The sequence below is a fragment of the Carya illinoinensis genome, chromosome 11 (assembly GCF_018687715.1).
Source record: "Carya illinoinensis cultivar Pawnee chromosome 11, C.illinoinensisPawnee_v1, whole genome shotgun sequence".
Lineage (NCBI taxonomy): Eukaryota > Viridiplantae > Streptophyta > Magnoliopsida > Fagales > Juglandaceae > Carya > Carya illinoinensis.
In genome coordinates, this window is record NC_056762.1 from 42,761,840 (window position 1) to 42,781,867 (window position 20,028).

A 20,028-nucleotide genomic window follows, 5' to 3' on the forward strand; every position below is an offset into this window, starting at 1 on the left:
GATAAAATATATAAATAATCGTAAGATAATTTATAAATAGTAATGAGATAGTTTAAATTAAAATTTTTATAAAATTTTATAAGATAAGAGAAAAAAATTTAAATAAAAATTAAAAAAAATGTTAGAATATATTTTTTAATATTAATTTTATTTTAAAATTTAAAAAAATTGAATTATTTTTGTATTTTTTTTAAATTTTAAAAAAGTTGTAATGATTAAATAAAAATTTAAAATTAAAAAAAGTTTGTGTTTAGATTCCGTTTGATAATATAGTTAAGATGAAATGAAATGAGATATTTTATTTAAAGTTAAATAAAATATTATTATAATATAATTTTTTAATATTAATTTTATTTTAAAATTTAAAAAAATTAAATTATTTATTATATTTTATATAAAAATTTAAAAAAATTATAATAATAAAATAAAATAGTTTAAGTTTTGATAAATAAACTAACGTTATTTAAATATTAAAATGAGAAGAGATAATTTGAAAGCTTTGTAAAACCATCAAATTAGGCCTTAATGGTTTTTCTCTCTTTTTATTTATTTGTTTATTTTTTAACTCAGAATTTCCGTTAAATTCTCATTAAACATGAACCAAATATATATAAAAACTAGTATTAAGCGTTCGATCCTTCTTTTAATCACTATCCGTCTCCTAAATATCTTGGAGATATTTGCTCTCTTTTTAAAAATAAATAAATAAATCTCGACCCATCTCTAGATATGAAGCCAAAGGAGAGCTTATCTTCTTCCCTAGTTCTTACACTGTTAATAGTTCCATTTCCGCTTTGTTGGCATGGCGTCCACAATCCTTCAGTTCCTTTTTCTTCCAAACCCTCCTCATCTAAACCACCTCTTCCCAAGCCTAAACGCCCAAGCCTCCAACTCGTCACAATCACTCGTCCATAGCCCAAGCAGAAAGACCTTCTCCATCAAATGTGCTGCTTCTAACTCCACCTCGCAGCCTGACTTCCCATCCCCAACTCCAACTCCGACTCCAAGTTCTGATACCCTCAACAAAGCGGAAAGTTTCCCCATCGAAAGGCGAAGAAAATCTGAGATAATCCGTGATCGAAAGTCGAGAACTGACCTGGCAATGCCCGAGCCACCCAACTTTGAGATTGGTTGGAAGAGAACAAAGGAGATCAATTTGGAGAAGCCAAAAGGGTATGTCATAGCCGACTTTCTAGAGAAGTTAGAAGGCCTAATGGGGAAAGAATTTGGGTCGACGGAGCTGCTGGCAAAAGCCGGAGAAATTGTGGCAGAGAGAGCCAGAGAAGAAGCAGAAGTGTTGAGAGATGAAGGAGAAGTGGAGGAAAGGATGATCACGGAGTTGTTCAGGGTGTTGAGACTGATGGAGATGGATTTGGCCATGGTAAAGGCTGCTGTCAAGGAGGATACATTGGGTGAGAGGCTTGAGCAGGCCAAGGCACGGTGCAGGCAAGCCATACTTGTAGCTCTCTCCTTTTGAAGCTTGAAATGGCCATGTGATGAGGATGATGAAGAGTTGAATAATTTGCCACATTTCTTTTTATTATTTGTATATTAACTGAACGAGTCCTAGATTATATACATTACTTTGATATAAAATCAAGCTGACTCAATAAATTCTTTTGTTGTGTCTTTGGTATGGCTATGGTGGGTTGTATGCACTTGATGATACTAACTTTAAAGATAAAAAAAGGTGCACAAGTATCACGGATTTGTTAATTTATTGGCTTTCCTTCGTCTTCGTTGTGCATTTTTGCTGTTCTTCTGTTGGAACTTTCAAAGTAAAGTTGCTATTAGTTTGCTTTCATCGTCTTTCGTGTAAATTTCTGTCCTGATTTTGAGTTTTTTCTCTTGTGGGTTTCGGTCGTGTGTTGTAATTTATGGATGGATACATCATACAGCCTACTTTTTAAGATGGATACTCCAAATTCGTTGATCATATATTCTTTGATAATACCAAATGTTGATCTTCCTAAAGGTTTAGATGACTTCAAATATGAACTCAATGAAAAGAAAAAAGAAAAAAAGAAGCTTAATGATGCTGTGTATTAAATACAGAGCAACCCAAAACTTCTCGGTCAAATGTTCCTCTTCCATTTTTTCATTCGAGGGCAATTGGACATCATTTACTTTTATTTTAAAATGACAGAAAATGGAACATTCCCCCATTAACTAATTTCATAGCTGTCCCTTGTCCTTAATTACTATAGACCCCAAGAGGATTAGAAGTTCAAAGGAAAGTAATGTGCAACGTTACATTTACCCTTTTTTATTTAGTTTTAAGTATATATTGAGTCATCAAAATAACACAAGTTGTAAGCTTAAATTACATCAGTTTCCACTCGTAATACCATCCAAAAGGCCCTTGAACAATAAATTTGACAAGAGAGTTTCGAGGTAATAAAATTGGTATTTAATGAGAATCCTACGTGTGTTGAATGTCCTGAGGAATATTTTGGCAAAAGACACTAAGAAAAGCCTTCCAAAATAAATATGGGCTAAAATGACACCCAAATCAACAAATTGTGGGTTGAATACTCATATAAGAACTCAAGTTAAATGCTCAGAGAACTATTTGGTTGCAAGGTGCAACATTTCAGATCTTGCCTCAACTAAACTTACCCGCAAAATTTTTCATGAAGGATCACTCTTGTTGTCCATGATTGATGCCTTTTGGTAGCGCAATTTCCTTTCCCAGAAAATCAAGTTGTGTCTGTGACATGGTTAGGGCAAGCATCCTGCATCATTTGTGAGGATTTATATGCATCATTCAATTGACTTGCCTTGCTATGAACTTCAGTAAGAGTATTAAAAATGACAACATCAGGATTGATTTCACTAGTCCTCATCTGCTCAAAACGCTTGTTCACTTCCTCAATCCGGCTAGCCTTCCCAAGGGCATTAATCAGTGTGTTGTACATGACTACATCAAGAAATCCGCCATGCTTGCTTAACTTATCAAGGACAGTGCTGACTAGATCTACTCTTTCCATCTTCCCTAAACCTTGAATAATCACATAATTGTATGTTGTTATATCTGCAGGCAAACATTCTCACCCATTTCGTTAAGGACACCCCATGTCTCATTTAAAAAACCCTTCTTAACAAATGAACTCATAATAGATTTGTACGAGTAACTAACTCACAGGGTGAACACCCATGTCACTAAAGATCTCAAACAATTTGAATGCTAAGCTCAGCTTTCCCTTGGCAAGAAATATAGACAAGAAAGCATGGACCATATCCATATCAAAAGAGCATGTTCCTTTGGCTTGAACTCATTGCCCTCTAGATAATGAAAAAAACTGAGAAAAATACTCGGTGGACTTCATTATTGGCCAATTGATTCATGTATGGAGATTGGTGGGGGTAAATATAATAGGCCCAAGATGCACCAATCCCAGTGCATAAATAAAGCCATCCGGGAAGCAATAGGAACAAAGAAAATTGGGACAAGATAAGGCAGAACAACAAAGTTTAAGAAAAAAAGTCACGTAAAGGATGAGATGACATATAGCTGTTATTCCTCACAACTTCAAAGGGCCTCAATATAAGCGGAGTGGATCGAATTAAAGAGAGATATTTTTCAACCTTACAACGAGAAAATCCATAGAGATTATATCTTCTCCAGGCTAAAGGGGTCTTTGACCTCTATTGTATAAAAAAATACAAGAGATCACAAGAGGTTGTAAAATAAAACTATCATAGTTGATTTACCTCTCCTAAACGATCCGTGGATATAGATTCTGTACCAAATTACGTAAATTTGTGTATATTTCTTTATTTATACTCTATATTTGTATGCGTATCGTACTGATGCCCAAATTGCCACCATGGGCTACAAACAACTTTGTTGAGGCCCAAATCACCTCCATTGGCTATGGATGACTTTTTCTCTCATTCCAAACTGTTTGGTAATTCTTATCCTTGACAAAAATGATGAACATTGATTATCAATGTCAATGTATGAAATCCTCTTATCTTTGATTTGAGAGTCATCTTCAACAAATTCAATATCCACCATAGTGTCTACAGAACCTTTTAAGTTAAAAATACTCACTTAGAGCATCCTAATTGGATTTGTATTGATTATGCAAATACAAATCCAATGAAAAATTTAGCTTATAGAACTTAAAAATACTCTATATTGAATTATCTAATTTTAAAACTTTTATTTTTTAGCTATAGTAAAATTAAGATCGGTAATCAAATTTGATTGTTAGTGTATCACAATCAAATGAATAAAAAATAATATCTTTGTACAAAAATAATATCTTTGTATACTCTCTCTTCCTCTATTCTCCCTCTCCATTCTCATTCTTCCTCCCACATTATTTTTCCATAATAAAAAATAATAATGTATTCCCATATAAGCTCTTAATTTAGAAAAAAAAATTAATACAAAAAAATTGAAAAAAATATTATTAAATTTATAATATTTTATTATTATTTTGACTAATAGATAGATAATTCAATGTGGAAATAAATTTTGAGTGAAATAGCAAAATATAAAATCATGTCATATTATATAAATTTTATATTTTCATTTAGATAATCCAATAAGTATGCCTCAAGTAGCCTTTGGAAGGGAACATTGGTGTATACATTTGGAAGGGAACATTGTTGTATAATCCTACCTCTTTCTCTATGGACTTTTCATCAAGGGCTTTGCTAGATACAGTCGGCGTGCAATCGGCTGTATAGAACGAATAAAAAAAATTATAAAAAAATTATTTTATATTCAGGGGGACCTACATGAATAAAAAAAAGTTATAAAAATAATTTTTTTTTTCATGTAGGTCCCGTATTAATTCACTTTTTTCTCCACGACTGCACACCGACTGCATTTCCCGACTGCAAAAAGTATTTCTCTTTCATCAAACCCTGTATTCCGGCTGGCCATGTGTAGACTTTACAGCACAAGTTGAGATTTTTCTGAAAACGTTTTATATCATGTAGAACATCTCAATTTAACTCATCCCATTACAATTTTTTTCAAATAAAATAAATAATTTAATTTTTTTAACTTTTAAAATAAAAATAATATTAAAAAATATATTTTAATAATATTTTATTTAATTTTAAATTTTAATCTCAACTCATCTCATTTTATATGTGAAAACAAACGAGTTACCTCAGTCTGCTAATTTTTTAATTTTTAATCAAGAAGTTTAAAAAATAGTTATCTTAAAATCATGTACAATTCCTTTCATTTTAAATCCTGAAAATTTTGACCGAAAATACTCCAAGCGTTTGTCATTAGTTGGGCCAGAAGAAGACAGAAGTGATGTTCAACGCGTTGACACTTTTTCTTGGATGGCACTGTAGGGATGTTCATCCGGGTTCCGACCCGGAAATCTAGTTAGACCCAAACCGGAACCCGGAATTTAAATTCGGGCCGAAACCCAGACCGGATTATCTCGGATCAGAAACGGGCCGGAACCCGGATGAATCCAGGTTTTTCAAAACCCGGATTCCGAGTTTCGGATTAAACCCGTATCTTTTTTTTTTTTAATCTGATAAATGAAACACAACTGAAAGGTTTTATTTGGGTCAAACAGATTAGCCTTGCTTCGCCATGTTCAAGCTCTGTAATGAAAGGATAAACATGCTCTGTTATTTACATGCTCTGTAATTGAAACTTGCTTCGCCATGTTCAAGCTCAATAACAACCAAGTTTGAGGTAGACCCAGCTTCATAAATTAGATGAAACTCGAAGAGAAAAAGAGAAAAGGAAAAAAAAAAATAAAAACTAAACCAAGTGGAAGGAAATTGAAACACAACTGAAAAAGAACAACAAAATCCAAAACCCATCCCAGTTTTTCACCAAATCCGTCGATCTCCAAAACCCATCCCAGTTTTTCACCAAATCCGCCGACCTCCAAAACCCATCCCAGTTTTTCACCAAAATCGCAACCTTCTACTCCGATGAGACCACAACGAGATCATGGGTGTGCAGATGGAGTAAACCGAACATATCACTTCGCAGAGCAGAGAAGAGAGAGAGAGAGAGAGAGAGAGAGATGATTCGATCCCATCTAAAATGGGTCTCTCGGGGGGAGGGGGGGCGGCGGGTAGAATTAGGGTTTTTTTTAGTTTATAACATCCGGGTACCGGGTTTTAAACCCGGGTCCCGGATTTAAAATCCGGTACCCGAACCGGATTAATCCGGTTTTTTTAAATCCGGGTTCCGGCCCGAATTTGATCCGGGCCGAAAACCGGAACCGGAACCAGAATTCGATATAACCGGATTTCGGTCCGGGCCGAATTTTATCCGACCCAGATAAACAGCCCTAGATGGCAAGAGTTTAAAAAATAGATTTAACCAAATATAAATATTAAATATCCCTCTAGCCTCTTCTAGAGTGGCAGTTTTTCTTACGTGTTTAAAAAGAAAAAAATAAATAAATAGAACGGCAAAGATGATATGATGCTACAGATGCTGTTAATAGTGTAAATTAAAGAGTCTAGCAACTCATGGACTTGGTGACATATGTGAAAAGAAAAATTCTATATACCATACTATCATCTCATTTACATTTTTTTAAATAAGATGTGTCACATTTATCACCATGAATGATCATTTATTGCATGTTTCTTTATCATCAAATAGTGATGAATACGCCACATCATATATTATGGAATGTAAGTGAAATGGTAGTGTGGTGTATAATATTACTCATGTGAAAATTGCCCTCATAATATGAATTAGATAATGATGTAATTTCCGAACATAAACAAAAATATTGGACGTCGGTTCTGATCATTTTATTTTTTACTCTTCATCTCTCATTTTTCCTTCTTTTTTCTTTTTCTTTTTCTTTTTCTTTGTGGGATCATCCAGAACAATATAACATTTTTGACAAGCTTTGATGACACAACGAACATGGGGATCATCTTTTGGAATTTGTTCGAGCATGATGTTTGCAGCCTTATAGTCCCCACATGCTAAAAGGGCTTGATACATTCTGCAATCATTTCAAAAACGGAAATAAGTAAATAGAGAGGCTACTAGAATTTACCAGTCACTTCCCTCCCACCCCTTTGAATTTGGTGGGAGGATGTGCCGTTTAGTCCAAAGACAATTAGGAACTATTCCCAATAAACCAGGTGCTGAAGTAAGAGGTATGCTCACCTAATGCAATTCAGAAAATGAATAACCATCATTACTTACCTCAAGAAACTGAGGACGTTATAAGGAAGGCCAGCAGCTTGATATTCTTTCCAAATCTTAAGGGAACTCTGCAAATCTTTGGCATTGACGCAAGCACTGAGAAGGAAATCAAGCCACTTCCGGGAAGGAGTAAGGCAAAGCTCATCCTTGACAACCCGAAGCAAGTCCAGTCCAATCTGCAAATGTGTAGGCTCCGACTCGCCAATCAGAGAAAATACCTACATATGTATGGGCGGAACATGATTTCAACTCTAAAATAGGCCATAGCACCATTATGAAGACAAACATTTTCTAAATTAAAATCGATACGTAAAGATAAATATCCATAGGGCAGTACCAAGAAACAGAAGCCTAAAATGTCTGTCAGATCGCCCCAGACATTATATACATACATCATAATGGGGAAAAGTCTGAACGAGGTCTCCCAACCACAACTACTCTAACAAATGAGAATCCTTTGGTAAAGATACTTGAACCAAATTGAATAGATACATGAATTCAAAGAAGTTTATAGTTACAAAATGTAACAGATGAAAGAGAAGAGCAAACCTCATCAAAAACAACTTCCATAGCCAATTCATCATCACCTAATTCATCCTTAAGTTGCTTGAGCAAATCAACAGCAGAACTAAATTAAAAAAGAATGAATTTAAGAAAACTGGTACATGTATGCTAAGAAATTCTCATAAATTGAAACAGTATGTTTCAACAGACCTTAAATGTTTATATTGAACACAATATAAGATAACCCTGCAGCAACCATCAACCCAATGCTCCAGACCTTTCAATTCCTTGAGTAGCTGAAGTAATCTACCCAACTCTCCATCGGATTGAAAATGCTCCTATGCGATGAGTGAAAAAATCCTCATTGCATTTAGGAAATAATAGTGTACAAAATCATTGATTGAAGAGCTTACAATAAGAATTTTAAGAGCTTTAGATTCCAAACTGCATCCAGCTTGCTTGATTTCTTCATATAAGTCGAGGGCATCAGACATTTGCCCATGTGATGCAAGAGCTGACACAAGCACACTCTTAATTTCATTCAGGTTCTTAACAGGAATTCCTTTATCTGAGAGAACCTACCGGATGAAATAGATATTGATTGGATCAAATAGAAACAAAACATTAGCAAGAAAGACATAAAGGAGAAAGAAAAGGAAGTCAGTACTAAATTACATAAAAAGAAAAAAAATGCAATGGATTTACCCAATTCAAGAAATAGGAAATGTAATTAGAAGGGAAGTTATTTTCTCTAAATTAAATTCATTCAACCTTTTTTTTAAGAAGACGGGTTTTTATTTGCATAAAAGATGGATTTTCTGTAAGGAAGAGATGTCGTTGATGCCAGATGTCGTTGATGTACATACTGGGCTAGGCCTTTTCTTTAATTAATACAATTTTGATTACTTATAAAAAAAAAAGATATTTGCAAGGAAAGCGAAAGAAAATGAGCAGAGAAGTAAGAAAGTCTTCAGTACTGTAGACTACTCAGCGAGTTGAAGTTTTTAGAAAAAAAATCTAATTTTTATCCATTGTATTCTAAAAGAAAAAACATCTTGCTTTACTAAACACTTCTAACAGAACTCACATTCTCTAAGTTACAAGAGTGTGCAATATTTTTCCTGGAAAAAGTAGGATCATTATAGTCAAGTATGGTTTCCAATTACCATGAATCATGGAGACCAAAAATCTTGAATATAAGGTTTCTAAGAGCTCGCTACATCTTCTATTAACATCATCAATATGATTCATCCAGGTTCATTTGAAATAACAGAATAATGAACCAAAATAATGAAGATGTAGCAAATAGCAAATGAATGTTTGGATAGTAGAATGAAATCGGGTGGGCCGGATATTTTATATAAGCTTGATATGAAGAAGGCTTATGATCATGTTAATTGGAATTTTCTGTTTTACCTTTTGGGGGATGTCGATTTGGGGTGGTGTGGATGGATCAAACATTGTGTTTCGACTACCTGTTTCTCAGTATTAGTGAATGGTTCTCCTGAAGGGTTCTTTTAACAGTTCCCATGGTTCGAGACAAGAGGATACGTTGTCTCCTTTTTTTGTCATCGTGATGGATGCTCTTAGTCATATGTTGGGGGCAGCAGTTGATGGTGGGCTGTTATCAGGTTATAGTGGGCGGGTATCACTGTATCAGGATGGTTTGACTACGGTTTCTCATCTTTTGTTTGTAAATGATACTTTGCTGTTTTGTGATGTAGATCCTGGTCATTTCCAATCTTTGTGAGCACTTTTGCTTTGTTTTGAGATTGTGTCTGGCCTTAAGGTTAATTTGGGTAAGTCTGAGATGGTTCCGGTGGGCCAAGTGAGAAATATGCAAAGATTGGCAAGTATTTTGGATTGTCAGGTTTCCCTTTTGTCAAAAGGGGGAAGAATCACTCTTATTAAAAGTAATTTGTTTAATCTAAGTAATTATTTTCTATCTTTATTTCCTATTCCTGTTGGTGTGGCAAATAGGTTGGAGAAGTTATTTCGATACTTATTGTGGGGAGGTTTAGGGGAGGAAGCTAAGTTCCATTTGGTTGGTTAGAATAAGATTTGTACTCCCTTGTTGTGGGGTGGGTTGGGGTTTAGGAAACTGAGCATCCTCAATAAAGCATTACTGGGGAAGTGGTTGGAGGTATCATCAGGATTGCGAATCTGTGATTGACTCAAAATATGGGAGTGCATTGGGGGGGATGGAGTTCCAAGGAGGTTAGATGTACTCATAGTGTGGGGGTGTGGAAGTGTATTAGGAGTGGATGGGATGATTTTGTAAAGCAGGTTTTTTTCGGTTGTTTGTGGTGATGGTTCCAAAATTCGTTTTTGGCATGATCCATGGTATGGTGGTAGGGGTTCTTAGCATTGTTTTTCCAGACCACTTTCGTATTTCTCAATATCCAGATGCTTCGGTGGTTGAGGTTTTGGACTCTTCCAGTAGTTCACCACATTGGAAGGTTCTATTTTCTAGAGCCGTTAATGATTGGGAAATAGATGTTGTTTCTGAATTGTTTGGTTTACTGTAAGCTACACAGCTTGGGCAGGATGTGAGCGATAAGATGGTCTGGAGACACTCTGGTAACAAGCAGTTTTCAGTTTGTTCTTTGTATAAGTTGCTTAGGCCAAATGGGGTATACTCCTTTCCTTGGACGAGTGTTTGGAAGACTAAGGTACCTTCAAAGGTGGCGTTCTTTGGCTGGTCTGCTTCTTTAGGGAAGATTTTGAATTTGGACAATCTCCGGAAGCGTGGATTTATTGTTTTGGATTGGTGTTTCTTAGTTAAGAAAGCTGGTGAATCGATGGATCATTTATTATTACAATGTGAGGTGACTAGGGCGTTATGGTATGAAGTGTTTAATAGAAGTGGAATGGCTTGGGTGATGCCTAGGAGGGTGGTGGATCTTTTAGCTTGTTGGAGAGGTTTAAGGGGTAATTTGCAAATCGGTGCTGTTTGGAATATGATCCCTTTATGCCTTATGTGGTGTATTTGGGATGAGAGGAATGGTTGATACCTTAATTCAAAGGGCTTCGACCATTGTGTTTAATGGAACTGGTGTCCATGATTTCCCTGTTTCTTTTTCTAGTTCATGACTTGTAACTAGGTTCAGTTTTTGTATACTTCCTATGTACTTGGCTTTGCCTTGCTACTTGTCTCAATAAAATTTTTTATTCATAAAAATAATAATAATAATAATAATAATAATAATAATAATAATAATAATAATAATAATAATGAAGATAAGTCATATATGAAATAACTTCTCACAATTTAACCTACATCCCAAATTGCATGTTAATTCCCTTTTACCCTTGAACCAACAGAATCCAGTACAAGCAACTAGTGACATCAAGAGATACCTGCTTTGCCTTCTCAAACTGTCCACAAGTTGCATATGCATTTATAAGTGACATGAAAATTTGCTTTGTGATGACAACTCCAAAACACTTCAATTCTTCATAATACTACAGGAAGATAATCAGACCACAACATGTTTAGCTTTCACAATTTTAAGAAACAGTAAAGTATCATGCCACCCCCTCCCCCAGCCACTCATCACATGTGTGTGGATGCGAAAAAAGCTATTAAGTTACTGCATGAATTGTCATCAAAGACATAAGCAAGGGGCTACGTACAGACAGGTGTCCCAAAAATAGGTGATGGTTCATGTAATTTCCATGGTATAGCACTCTATAAAATTACACTCAACAATATTGTCCTTACCAAATTAGGCAACCAATGAGCTCACCAGTATTATATCGAAGCATGTTAAACAAATAAATAAAGGTTCAATAAACTTGATTTTGTTTCTGCATTGTTTTTGCTTTTGGCTTTTTTGAGTGCTTTTTGTTTATGTTGCAAGAACAAGTCCATGCCACTTTTCACATTTTGTAAACAAAGAAAAAGGTGGGCAGATTAAGGAGGTTACAATCTCACAGCAAGCTTTTTGCTGTGAAAATGAAAACCGATACAAATATCAACACTGGGATAGATAGGTATGTACTCTTTTATTTTTATAAGAAGTTAGTTTTATTCATACGAATGAAATAGGCATAGCCCATGTACACAGGAAGTATACAAAGCCTTGGGCAAAACATAAATTTTGAACTACCTTGATGATATCCTCTTCACAGTCACAATGACTTATCAGATAGCTGTATGTTTGAGAATCAGGTTTTACATCATCTAGTTTCATTTGCTTGAGAACCATCAGTGCTGCATAGGTGTTTTTCTGCAGAACATTGAGCAAAAAAAGTAAGTTTGCGAAATATTTGAAGCAGAAGCTATATTAATTTAAACCTTCTACAATCACTAATAATTTTTTTTTTTTATAAGTAATAATCTTTACTGATCGAATACAACTAGGCAAAGTCCATGTACACAGAAAGTATACAAAAGAGACACCTACTTACACTCTAGCAAGCTGAAAAGAAATCAAAAACTCATGAACATTCCGTCCCTTTAGTACAATAGCAGAAAACTATTGGACCAAAGAAAATACAAAAAAGTTCCAGATTTCCCCCACTGTTCTGTCCTTATTGTTGAAGCATCTCTCATTTCTTTCCATCCAAAGGCACCACAGTAAGCACAAAGGAATCATCCTCCAACATCACAGCCAGCTGAGAGCTTTGATGGTGTCTCTTCCAACATGCTAAAAGATCTACCACGCTCTTGGGCATGACCCAATTCAACCCAGCCCTACTAATAATGCCATCCCATTGCTCCCTCACCACTTCGCAATGCAGAAAAATATGATCAATCGTTTCACCGTTCTTCTTACACAGGTAGCACCACTCCAACACAATCAACCCTCTTTTCCTTAAATTGTCAGCCGTCAAAATCTTACCTAAAGCTGTTGTCCAGGCAAAAAATGCAACTTTAGTTGGCACTGAAGCTCTCCATATACTCTTTCAAGGGAACTTAATAGGCTGATGGTCTTGCAACACCTTGTGAAAGGATTTGACAGAAAAGTTTTTGTTCCCCAAGTGTTTCCACAGCATTCTCTCTCTCCCATTTACTCCTATCTTCATGGAGTAAAGAAAACTGTAAAAACCTCCTATCTCCTCCACTTCCAGTCCTGCACGTTTCTGGAAAAGGACGGATTCCAGTACACTATGCCATTGGCTCAACAGAGCACATCTGAAACAGCAACTTGTTGATCTCTGGCTAATCTGAAAACTCTTGGAAAAACAGAAAATAGAGCTCTCTCTCCACTCCATTCATCAAACCAGAAACTGATTCTTGTACCCTCACCAACCTCAAAATTGGTATGTGTTGCAAACACCTTCCACCCCTTTCTAATAAACTTCCAAAGACTCACTCCATAATTCCCCCTACCCTCCTTAGAACTCCAACCCCCCCGACCAACTCCATACTTCCCTTCCACTACCATTCTCCACAATGAATCCTCTTCCGATTGAAATCTCCACAATCACTTCCCTAATAAAGCTTTGTTGAAAGCAATCAAATTACGCACCCCCAAGCCTCCCGTCTCCTTTGGACTGCACACTTTTGGCCAACCCACAAGATGAAATTTGTGTTCCTCACCCAAAGCACCCCACAAGAAGGTCTAAAATTTTTTTCAATCCGATTAGCCACCCCACCGGTAGAGGATATAGAGAGAGTAACTAGGGAGATTGGAGAGGGTACTTTTGATAAGAATTGCTCTCCCACCTTTTGAAAGGTAAAGCTACTTCCACCCTAACAATCTTTTTTCTACCTTCTCTACAACCCCATCCCAAATAGATTTTGCTTTAAAAGATGCTCCCAAAGGAAGTCCGAGGTAACACATGGTGAGTGCCGCCACTTTACAGCCCAACAAATCAGCTAGATAGTCTACATTCTTCACCTCCCCCACCAGAACCAATTCCAACTTTCCCAAGTTTACCTTTAGACCCAAAACCGCCTCAAAACACAGAAGTACAGCCCTTAGAACTTTAAGTCGTCCACTGTCCGCATCACAGAAAATTAAAGTATCATCTGCATACAATAAACGGGAGATGGATAACCCATTACTATTATTTCCCACTGAAAAAACAGTCAAGAACCCACCCCTTACAGCAGCTTCCACCATTCGACTTAGCGCCTCCATTACTACAACAAATAGAAAAGGAGATAACGGATCACCTTGTCTCAAACCCCTCGAACTCTGAAAAAATCCACAAGGTGTCCCATTGACTAGCACGGAGAACCGGGCGGTCGAAACACAATGTTTAACCCAGCCACACCATCTATCTCCAAATCCGCATCTCCGTAACATATAAAGCAAAAAATCCCAGCTCACATAGTCATAAGCCTTCTCCATATCCAGCTTGCAAAGAACTCCCGGGATGCCATCCCTCAACTGGCGGTCCAAGCACTTGTTTGCTATCAAAATTGAATCCATAATTTGTCGACCCCGAACAAATGCATCTTGAGGTTTGGAGATTATTTTATCCATCACCAAATTCATGCGATTTGCTAGCACGTTCGAAATGATTTTATAAATCCCTCCTACCAAGCTTATAGGTTGGAAATCTTTCAACTCCATGGCCCCCACAATCTTTAGAATGAGGGCAATAAAAGTAGCATTAAGGGACTTCTCAAACTTGTGGTAGAGATGAAACTCTTGAAAAGCTCGCATCATGTCATCCTTCACCACATCCCAACCCTCTTGAAAGAAGGCCAAAGAGAATCCATCGAGACCCGGGGCTTTGTCTTTACTCATACTACGCACCACTTAATGCACTTCAGCCTCATCAAAAGGTCTCTCTAGCCAACTTACAACGCTATCATCCAGCTGGTCGAAAGACAAACCATCTAGTTTGGGGGGACATCCTGCAGCCTCTTTGAGAAGCTCCTCATAATAGCTCACTATATGGTCTTGAACATCCTCTAGGGCTTGATACACCGTATCTCCTGATTTAATGCCCTCAATTACATTATTCCGCCTATGTGAGTTTGCTATTTTGTGGAAGAACTTAGTGCACTTATCACCCTCCTTCAACCATGTCAACCTAGATTTTTGTCTCCAAGAGATTTCTTCCAACAACAAAACCTTTTCTATCTCAGCCACCACCTCGTCCTTCCTCAAAGAGGTCTCTTCATTAATCCCCCCCCCCCTCCCTTGACTTCTAGAGAATGCAATTCCTCCCATAGAAGATTCTTTTGCTCGTTCGTATGTCTAAACAAAAGTTTTGAAATCCGTTCCGTTTTGGAACAGTAGCCAAAACTGTCTACTTATATATTTCGTACCGCTCGAAATTCTAGCCATTTCGCCTCGTTCCGGTCCATTCCGGCCGGACTCCAGTATTCCGGCCTGACTTCACTTTTCAATCCGAAATTAAACATGCAATGGTTTTTTTGTAATTCCTTCATCTTGGCCTTCGCTCGATCATTGATCTCCTCCACAGTACTCTAACGACGCCACCTCCACGTCACAGCTTCGTTCGTGAGTCTTGGCTAGCAGCAACGACACCATCGGCCATCCACGAATCGATTCATTAGCTGCAGCGAGTCAACGACAACGTTGTGGCTCGAGTCCTCGACGACGCCATCTCACGGCCGCAGCTGACTCTTGGCCTCTGTCAGTCCGTCGTTCCTCTGCCATTCTAAATCATATCTCTAGATCGGCTCCACTGCAGGTATTAGAATTTAGGATTAATTTAGGAAGTTAGGAACTATGGATTTAATTAAGTGTTTCCTGGTTTGTGAAATGTGAATTGATGGTTCATATCTTGTTGGTTGTTATGATTCTAAATGAATGCATATTTTTATGTGTTTTTGGAAATAACTTAAGAGTGAAATGCTCATCACCTGTTTGTGCAAATGCATATTCTTAATTGTTGCCGTTATTAGTTCATAAACATTTAAAAATAAAAAAGAGCTGATCTTTTATGGAACTTAAAATCATTCTATGTGATTATTCCAGATGCAGTCTGTAGTTCATCATCTATTTTTTGCATTGCTGCATTAACTTCCCTTCAGCTTAATCATGTATAAATTGAACTGTACTTGATTTACACCCTTAAATCATCTTTTATCATTTGAGTGTTAAGATCTTGTCATGTGTCATATTTTCAGATCTCAATAGAATATACCAATTTTCCAAATTAGTTTCACTCTTTCCAAATAACATATTTTACAAATATAAAATATTTTTGCTCTGTGTATTGAGAATTTGAGATTGAGAATTTGGTAAGATATGTGCATATAGAATTATATATAATAGATCTGCTTTTGGATCTTGAGTTGATTCTTTTTTTTTTTTTTTTCATAATGTAGGAGTATATAAATTATAAATGTCTAGTTGTCAATCAAATAGTGCTACCTCCACGATAGTTGCTCCTGCTAGATTAAAGGATCCAGCACGGGCCCATGCACGTGTAGTGCCAAGGGCAAGAAATAGTACTCAATGCCTCTATTGTAGCAAAATAATTAGAGGTGGTAGAGTCACGAGGCTGAAGTATCATCTAGGTGGGATTTTAGATGATGTAGAAGCATGTAAAAAGGTCCCTGATGATATAAAATGGCAAATGAAGGAGTTGGTCAATGAAATGAAAAAAAATAAAGAGAAGAAAAGAAAACTAAGCTTAGAGATTGGATGTGGAAGCCTTGTAGATTTAAAATATAATGATGTTGATATTGTTGAAGATGATGATGAGGGAGGGAGTCAAGGACACATTCATGATTCAAAGGGGAAGGGGAAGGGAAAGGAGAAAGGAGGTGGAAAGTCAACGAGGACATTTAGCATATTTTTTGCTCCAAGAACAATTCCTGGGTCTCAACCTTCTATTAAGAGTGCTATGTGTTCAAAGGAAATGATTGACAAAGCAAAGATGGCTATAGCAAATTGGTGATATGATGCTAATTTACCTTTCAATGCATCTCAATCCAAGTTTTATCAACCAGCTATAGATGCCATAGCTGTCATCGGGCCAGGATTCAAGGATCCTTCTTCACATGAGTTGAGAGGAAATCTGTTGAAGAATTCTGTGACTGAGGTTCAGAATTATCTCTTAGATATTAAAACATCTTGGAGGAATAGTGGTTGTTCACTAATGACAGATGGTTGGACAAACCAGAGGCAACAACCAATAATTAAATTTTTAGTTTATTGCCCAAAAGGTACAATGTTTTTTAAGTCTATTGATACATCGGGCCTTAGAAAAGATGCTGAAACATTATTTAACATTTTTTATGAAGTTGTTCAAGAAGTTGGGATGAAGAATGTTGTGCAATTCATAACGGACAATGATGCAAGTTACAAGGCTGTAGGAAAAAAGTTACAATAGAAGTATGGCTCTTTCTTTTGGTCCCCTTGTGTAGCTCAGTGTATAGATTTGATATTAGAGAATTTTTGTGACCCCAGGCATTTTCCTATTATTGATGAAACTATAAAGAAGGCAAGGACGATAACGAAATTCATTTATAACCATGCTTGGGTTTTGGCTTTGATGAGAAAAGACTTCACCAAAGGTCATGATTTATGTCGCCTTGAAGTCACAAGGTTTGCTACAAATTTTTTTAATTATCCAATGCTTACTTTTGTTTTGGAAAGAGCTTAGACAAATGTTTACTTGTGATAAGTGGATTGTATCAAGTTATTTTAAAAGCAACATAGGGAAGGAGATAGCCGGGATTGTTCTAGAAGATAGAGAGTTTTGGACTCAATGTCAGTTTATTGTAACAATCAACGAGCCTTTGGTTCGAGTACTACGACTTGTCAATGGGGATGAGAAGCCTGCAATGGGATGCTTGTATGATGCAATGGAGAAAGCCAAAGAGAATATAAAAGCAAGATTGAAGAACAAAGTTTCTGCATTTGTGCCATTCATCAGGGTCATTGATGCTAGGTGGGATAAGCAGTTTCATAGTCCATTACATGCAACAGGTTGTTTTCTTAACCCTGAAATTTACTTTAACCATTGCTTTAAAAGTAAAAATGATGTTTCAAGAGGGTTTATGACCTGTGTTATAAAGTTGGAACTTGATATTGATAAGCAAGATGAGATCATTCAACAAATTGACTTGTATAATAATGCACACAGTGATTTTGGACAACCTATAGCAATACGTCAGCGTGAAAAAAGTAGTCCAGGTAACCTCAATATCCTTTGTTAAATAGTGTGAATCTATATTTTAATTCTTTTATTTAATTTGAAGTAATAATTTATAATTGCACTTTTCTTGTAGTTGCGTGGTGGAGTACTTTTGGAAATGAGGTTCCAACTCTTCAAACATTTGCAATTCGCATATTAAGTCAAAGTTGTAGTGCAACTGGCTGTGAAAGAAATTGGAGCACATTTGAGTTTATTCATTCAAAGAAGAGGAATAGATTAGAGAATAAACGTTTGAATGATCTAGTATTTGTTCGTTATAACTTGAAGCTTCGTGAGAATAAAATTTTTCAAAAATAATGTTTCTAATTGTTGAAAAATATGTAACATTTTCACTTACATGTGACTTTTATTTTGGCAGAAACATAAAGAAGGAAATAGATGCTTTGGATCCAATCAATCTTGAGAATATTGACTTGATGGAGGAATGGGTTGAAAAATCCGAGCTTATTGATGGAGAAGACTTGGATTGGGGAAGTATTGAGGAGCCATTAGCCTCACAAAATTTGGAAGAGGGTGTTAATGTTGGTCTTGATATCAATGATGATGGTGGTGACAATGACATTGAAGAAAATATTTTGAGTAACTTTGCTAATGTTGATCCTTTTTGTCTTATTGATGAAAATGAATGATTATTTATTTTAACAGTTGGATTGAGAACTTATGATATTTTATTTAGTTTTATAAATATGTGTGTTTAAGACTTGTATTCACTATTGAGAAATATTATTAAGTTTATCAGGTATGTATGCTTTTAAGATTTGTATTGATTTTATTTTGGAATATAGTTATTATATATATATATAATATATTCATATAATATCTATCCCGAAATGGTACACCAAAATGGACCGATACCGAAATATTCCGTTCCATTGCCTATTTAAGAGCTTATAATCTATTAGCCACAATGAAACTAGGCATGTCATTAAAAGAGTAGGAAGCCCACCAATTCCTCACCCTCTCCTCAAAATCAATCGATTGCAACCACATATTCTCAAATTTGAAATAACGTTTATCCCCTGAATGCCCCCACAATCTAGCAAAATGGGGAAGTGGTTTGAGCAAACCCAAGGCAATCTCTTCTGACGTAGATCCGGATATTGAGTCTCCCAAGAAGTAGAGATTAGAAATCTATCCAGCCTTGACCCCCCTCCTCTAATGTTAGACCACGTAAAAATCCCCTCAAGCAAGGGGAGATCAATCAAGTTAAGATAAAAAATTAGCTCCGAGAAGTCCTCCATCGCCCTTGTCAAAGAAGAGGCCCCCTTCTTCTCACAAGGGAAATGTACAACATTGAAGTCCCCACACACAACCCAAGGAAGTTCCCATAAAGAATACAAGCCCTCCAATTTCTCCCACAAATAGCTTCTACCTCTATCAACGTTAGGCCCACACACTCCCGCAAGAGCCCACTCCCACCCATCCTCAATGTTCTTGAAGGACCCCGCAATAGAATAATACCCGCTACCAACCCTCAACTAGTTCCACCACTCTCCTATCCCACATCAACAACACCCAACCTGAAGCCCCCAGGGAAACTAAATAGATCCACCCCACAAACGAACAGCCTTATAAACTATGAATGATATTTTTGTCAACATAATGCAGCTTGGTCTCTTGAAGACAAACGATGTCAACTTTCCAACCACGGAGGAGGGAACGGATGCGAAGTCGCTTATTGACATTGTTGATCCCCCAACCATTCCACGATAAAATTTTGGGCTTCATAAGATAAGCAACTCACCCACCCCTTCACCTTTCCCGCCCAACACTACCCTCCTTATTATCATAATTGATAGTGCACAACAATCTTTTCATCTCTCTATCTTTCTTAACCGCTAACTTCAAGGCTGTTGATCTACCTACTTCAATAGCCACCAAAAGGGCCTTAAATTGTTCCTTGTAACCTTTCCACGAAATCCCTACCCACTGCTGCAATTCCACCACCTTTTCCAACACCCAATCCAGATGACTTAGGAACTAGAATAGGTGGGATAGCACAAAGAGGAATGGGACTACCCAACTCATTCAATTCAGCTCCCCCACACGAAATCCCCTCCTCCCCCGTAGCACCACCACCCTTCTTAGCCCCTTTGAGTGAAACTTCTAGTGGCCCTACCCCTGATGAAAGAGCCAAACTACGCACCCCATTCATCACCTATGTTGACTTCCTTGAATCACTCTCGCCACTTCCTCTTACAGCTATTTCACCCACCCATGGGACAAGCTCCCTCGAAGGAACCTCCCCCACT

The 20,028-nt window shown here is 36.7% G+C and overlaps 2 protein-coding genes and 1 pseudogene across 5 annotated transcripts in view; 1 reads left to right on the plus strand and 2 right to left on the minus strand.

The window, feature by feature from the left end:
* Positions 1–719: 719 nt before the first annotated feature.
* LOC122280426 lies at positions 720–1,716 on the plus strand. The gene has a single exon (XM_043091322.1). It carries the CDS (start codon positions 803–805, stop codon positions 1,475–1,477), a length of 675 nt encoding a protein of 224 aa, XP_042947256.1. The 5' UTR covers positions 720–802; the 3' UTR covers positions 1,478–1,716.
* A 983-nt stretch (positions 1,717–2,699) lies between these two features.
* On the minus strand, positions 2,700–3,360 carry LOC122282523 (annotated as a pseudogene).
* A 3,319-nt stretch (positions 3,361–6,679) lies between these two features.
* Positions 6,680–20,028, minus strand: part of LOC122280427 (pentatricopeptide repeat-containing protein At4g04790, mitochondrial-like) — a 29,541-nt gene continuing 16,192 nt past the window's right edge. For 3 of the 4 annotated variants that reach the window (XM_043091323.1, XM_043091324.1, XM_043091325.1), the window contains 7 exons: positions 11,788–11,907; positions 11,036–11,140; positions 8,089–8,253; positions 7,886–8,013; positions 7,721–7,799; positions 7,172–7,389; positions 6,680–6,965 (listed from right to left, as the gene is read on the minus strand). In XM_043091323.1, the coding sequence (XP_042947257.1) occupies positions 6,773–6,965; positions 7,172–7,389; positions 7,721–7,799; positions 7,886–8,013; positions 8,089–8,253; positions 11,036–11,140; positions 11,788–11,907 (1,008 nt within the window). In that variant the 3' untranslated portion in view covers positions 6,680–6,772. Of the gene's footprint in view, positions 6,966–7,171; positions 7,390–7,720; positions 7,800–7,885; positions 8,014–8,088; positions 8,254–11,035; positions 11,141–11,787; positions 11,908–20,028 lie in introns of those variants that run through there. The other variant, XM_043091326.1, reaches the window with a different exon arrangement.

Bases quoted from the DNA above. Each gene is read 5' to 3' on its own strand.
- LOC122280426 (XM_043091322.1), top strand. From the start codon at position 803: ATGGCGTCCACAATCCTTCAGTTCCTTTTTCTTCCAAACCCTCCTCAT.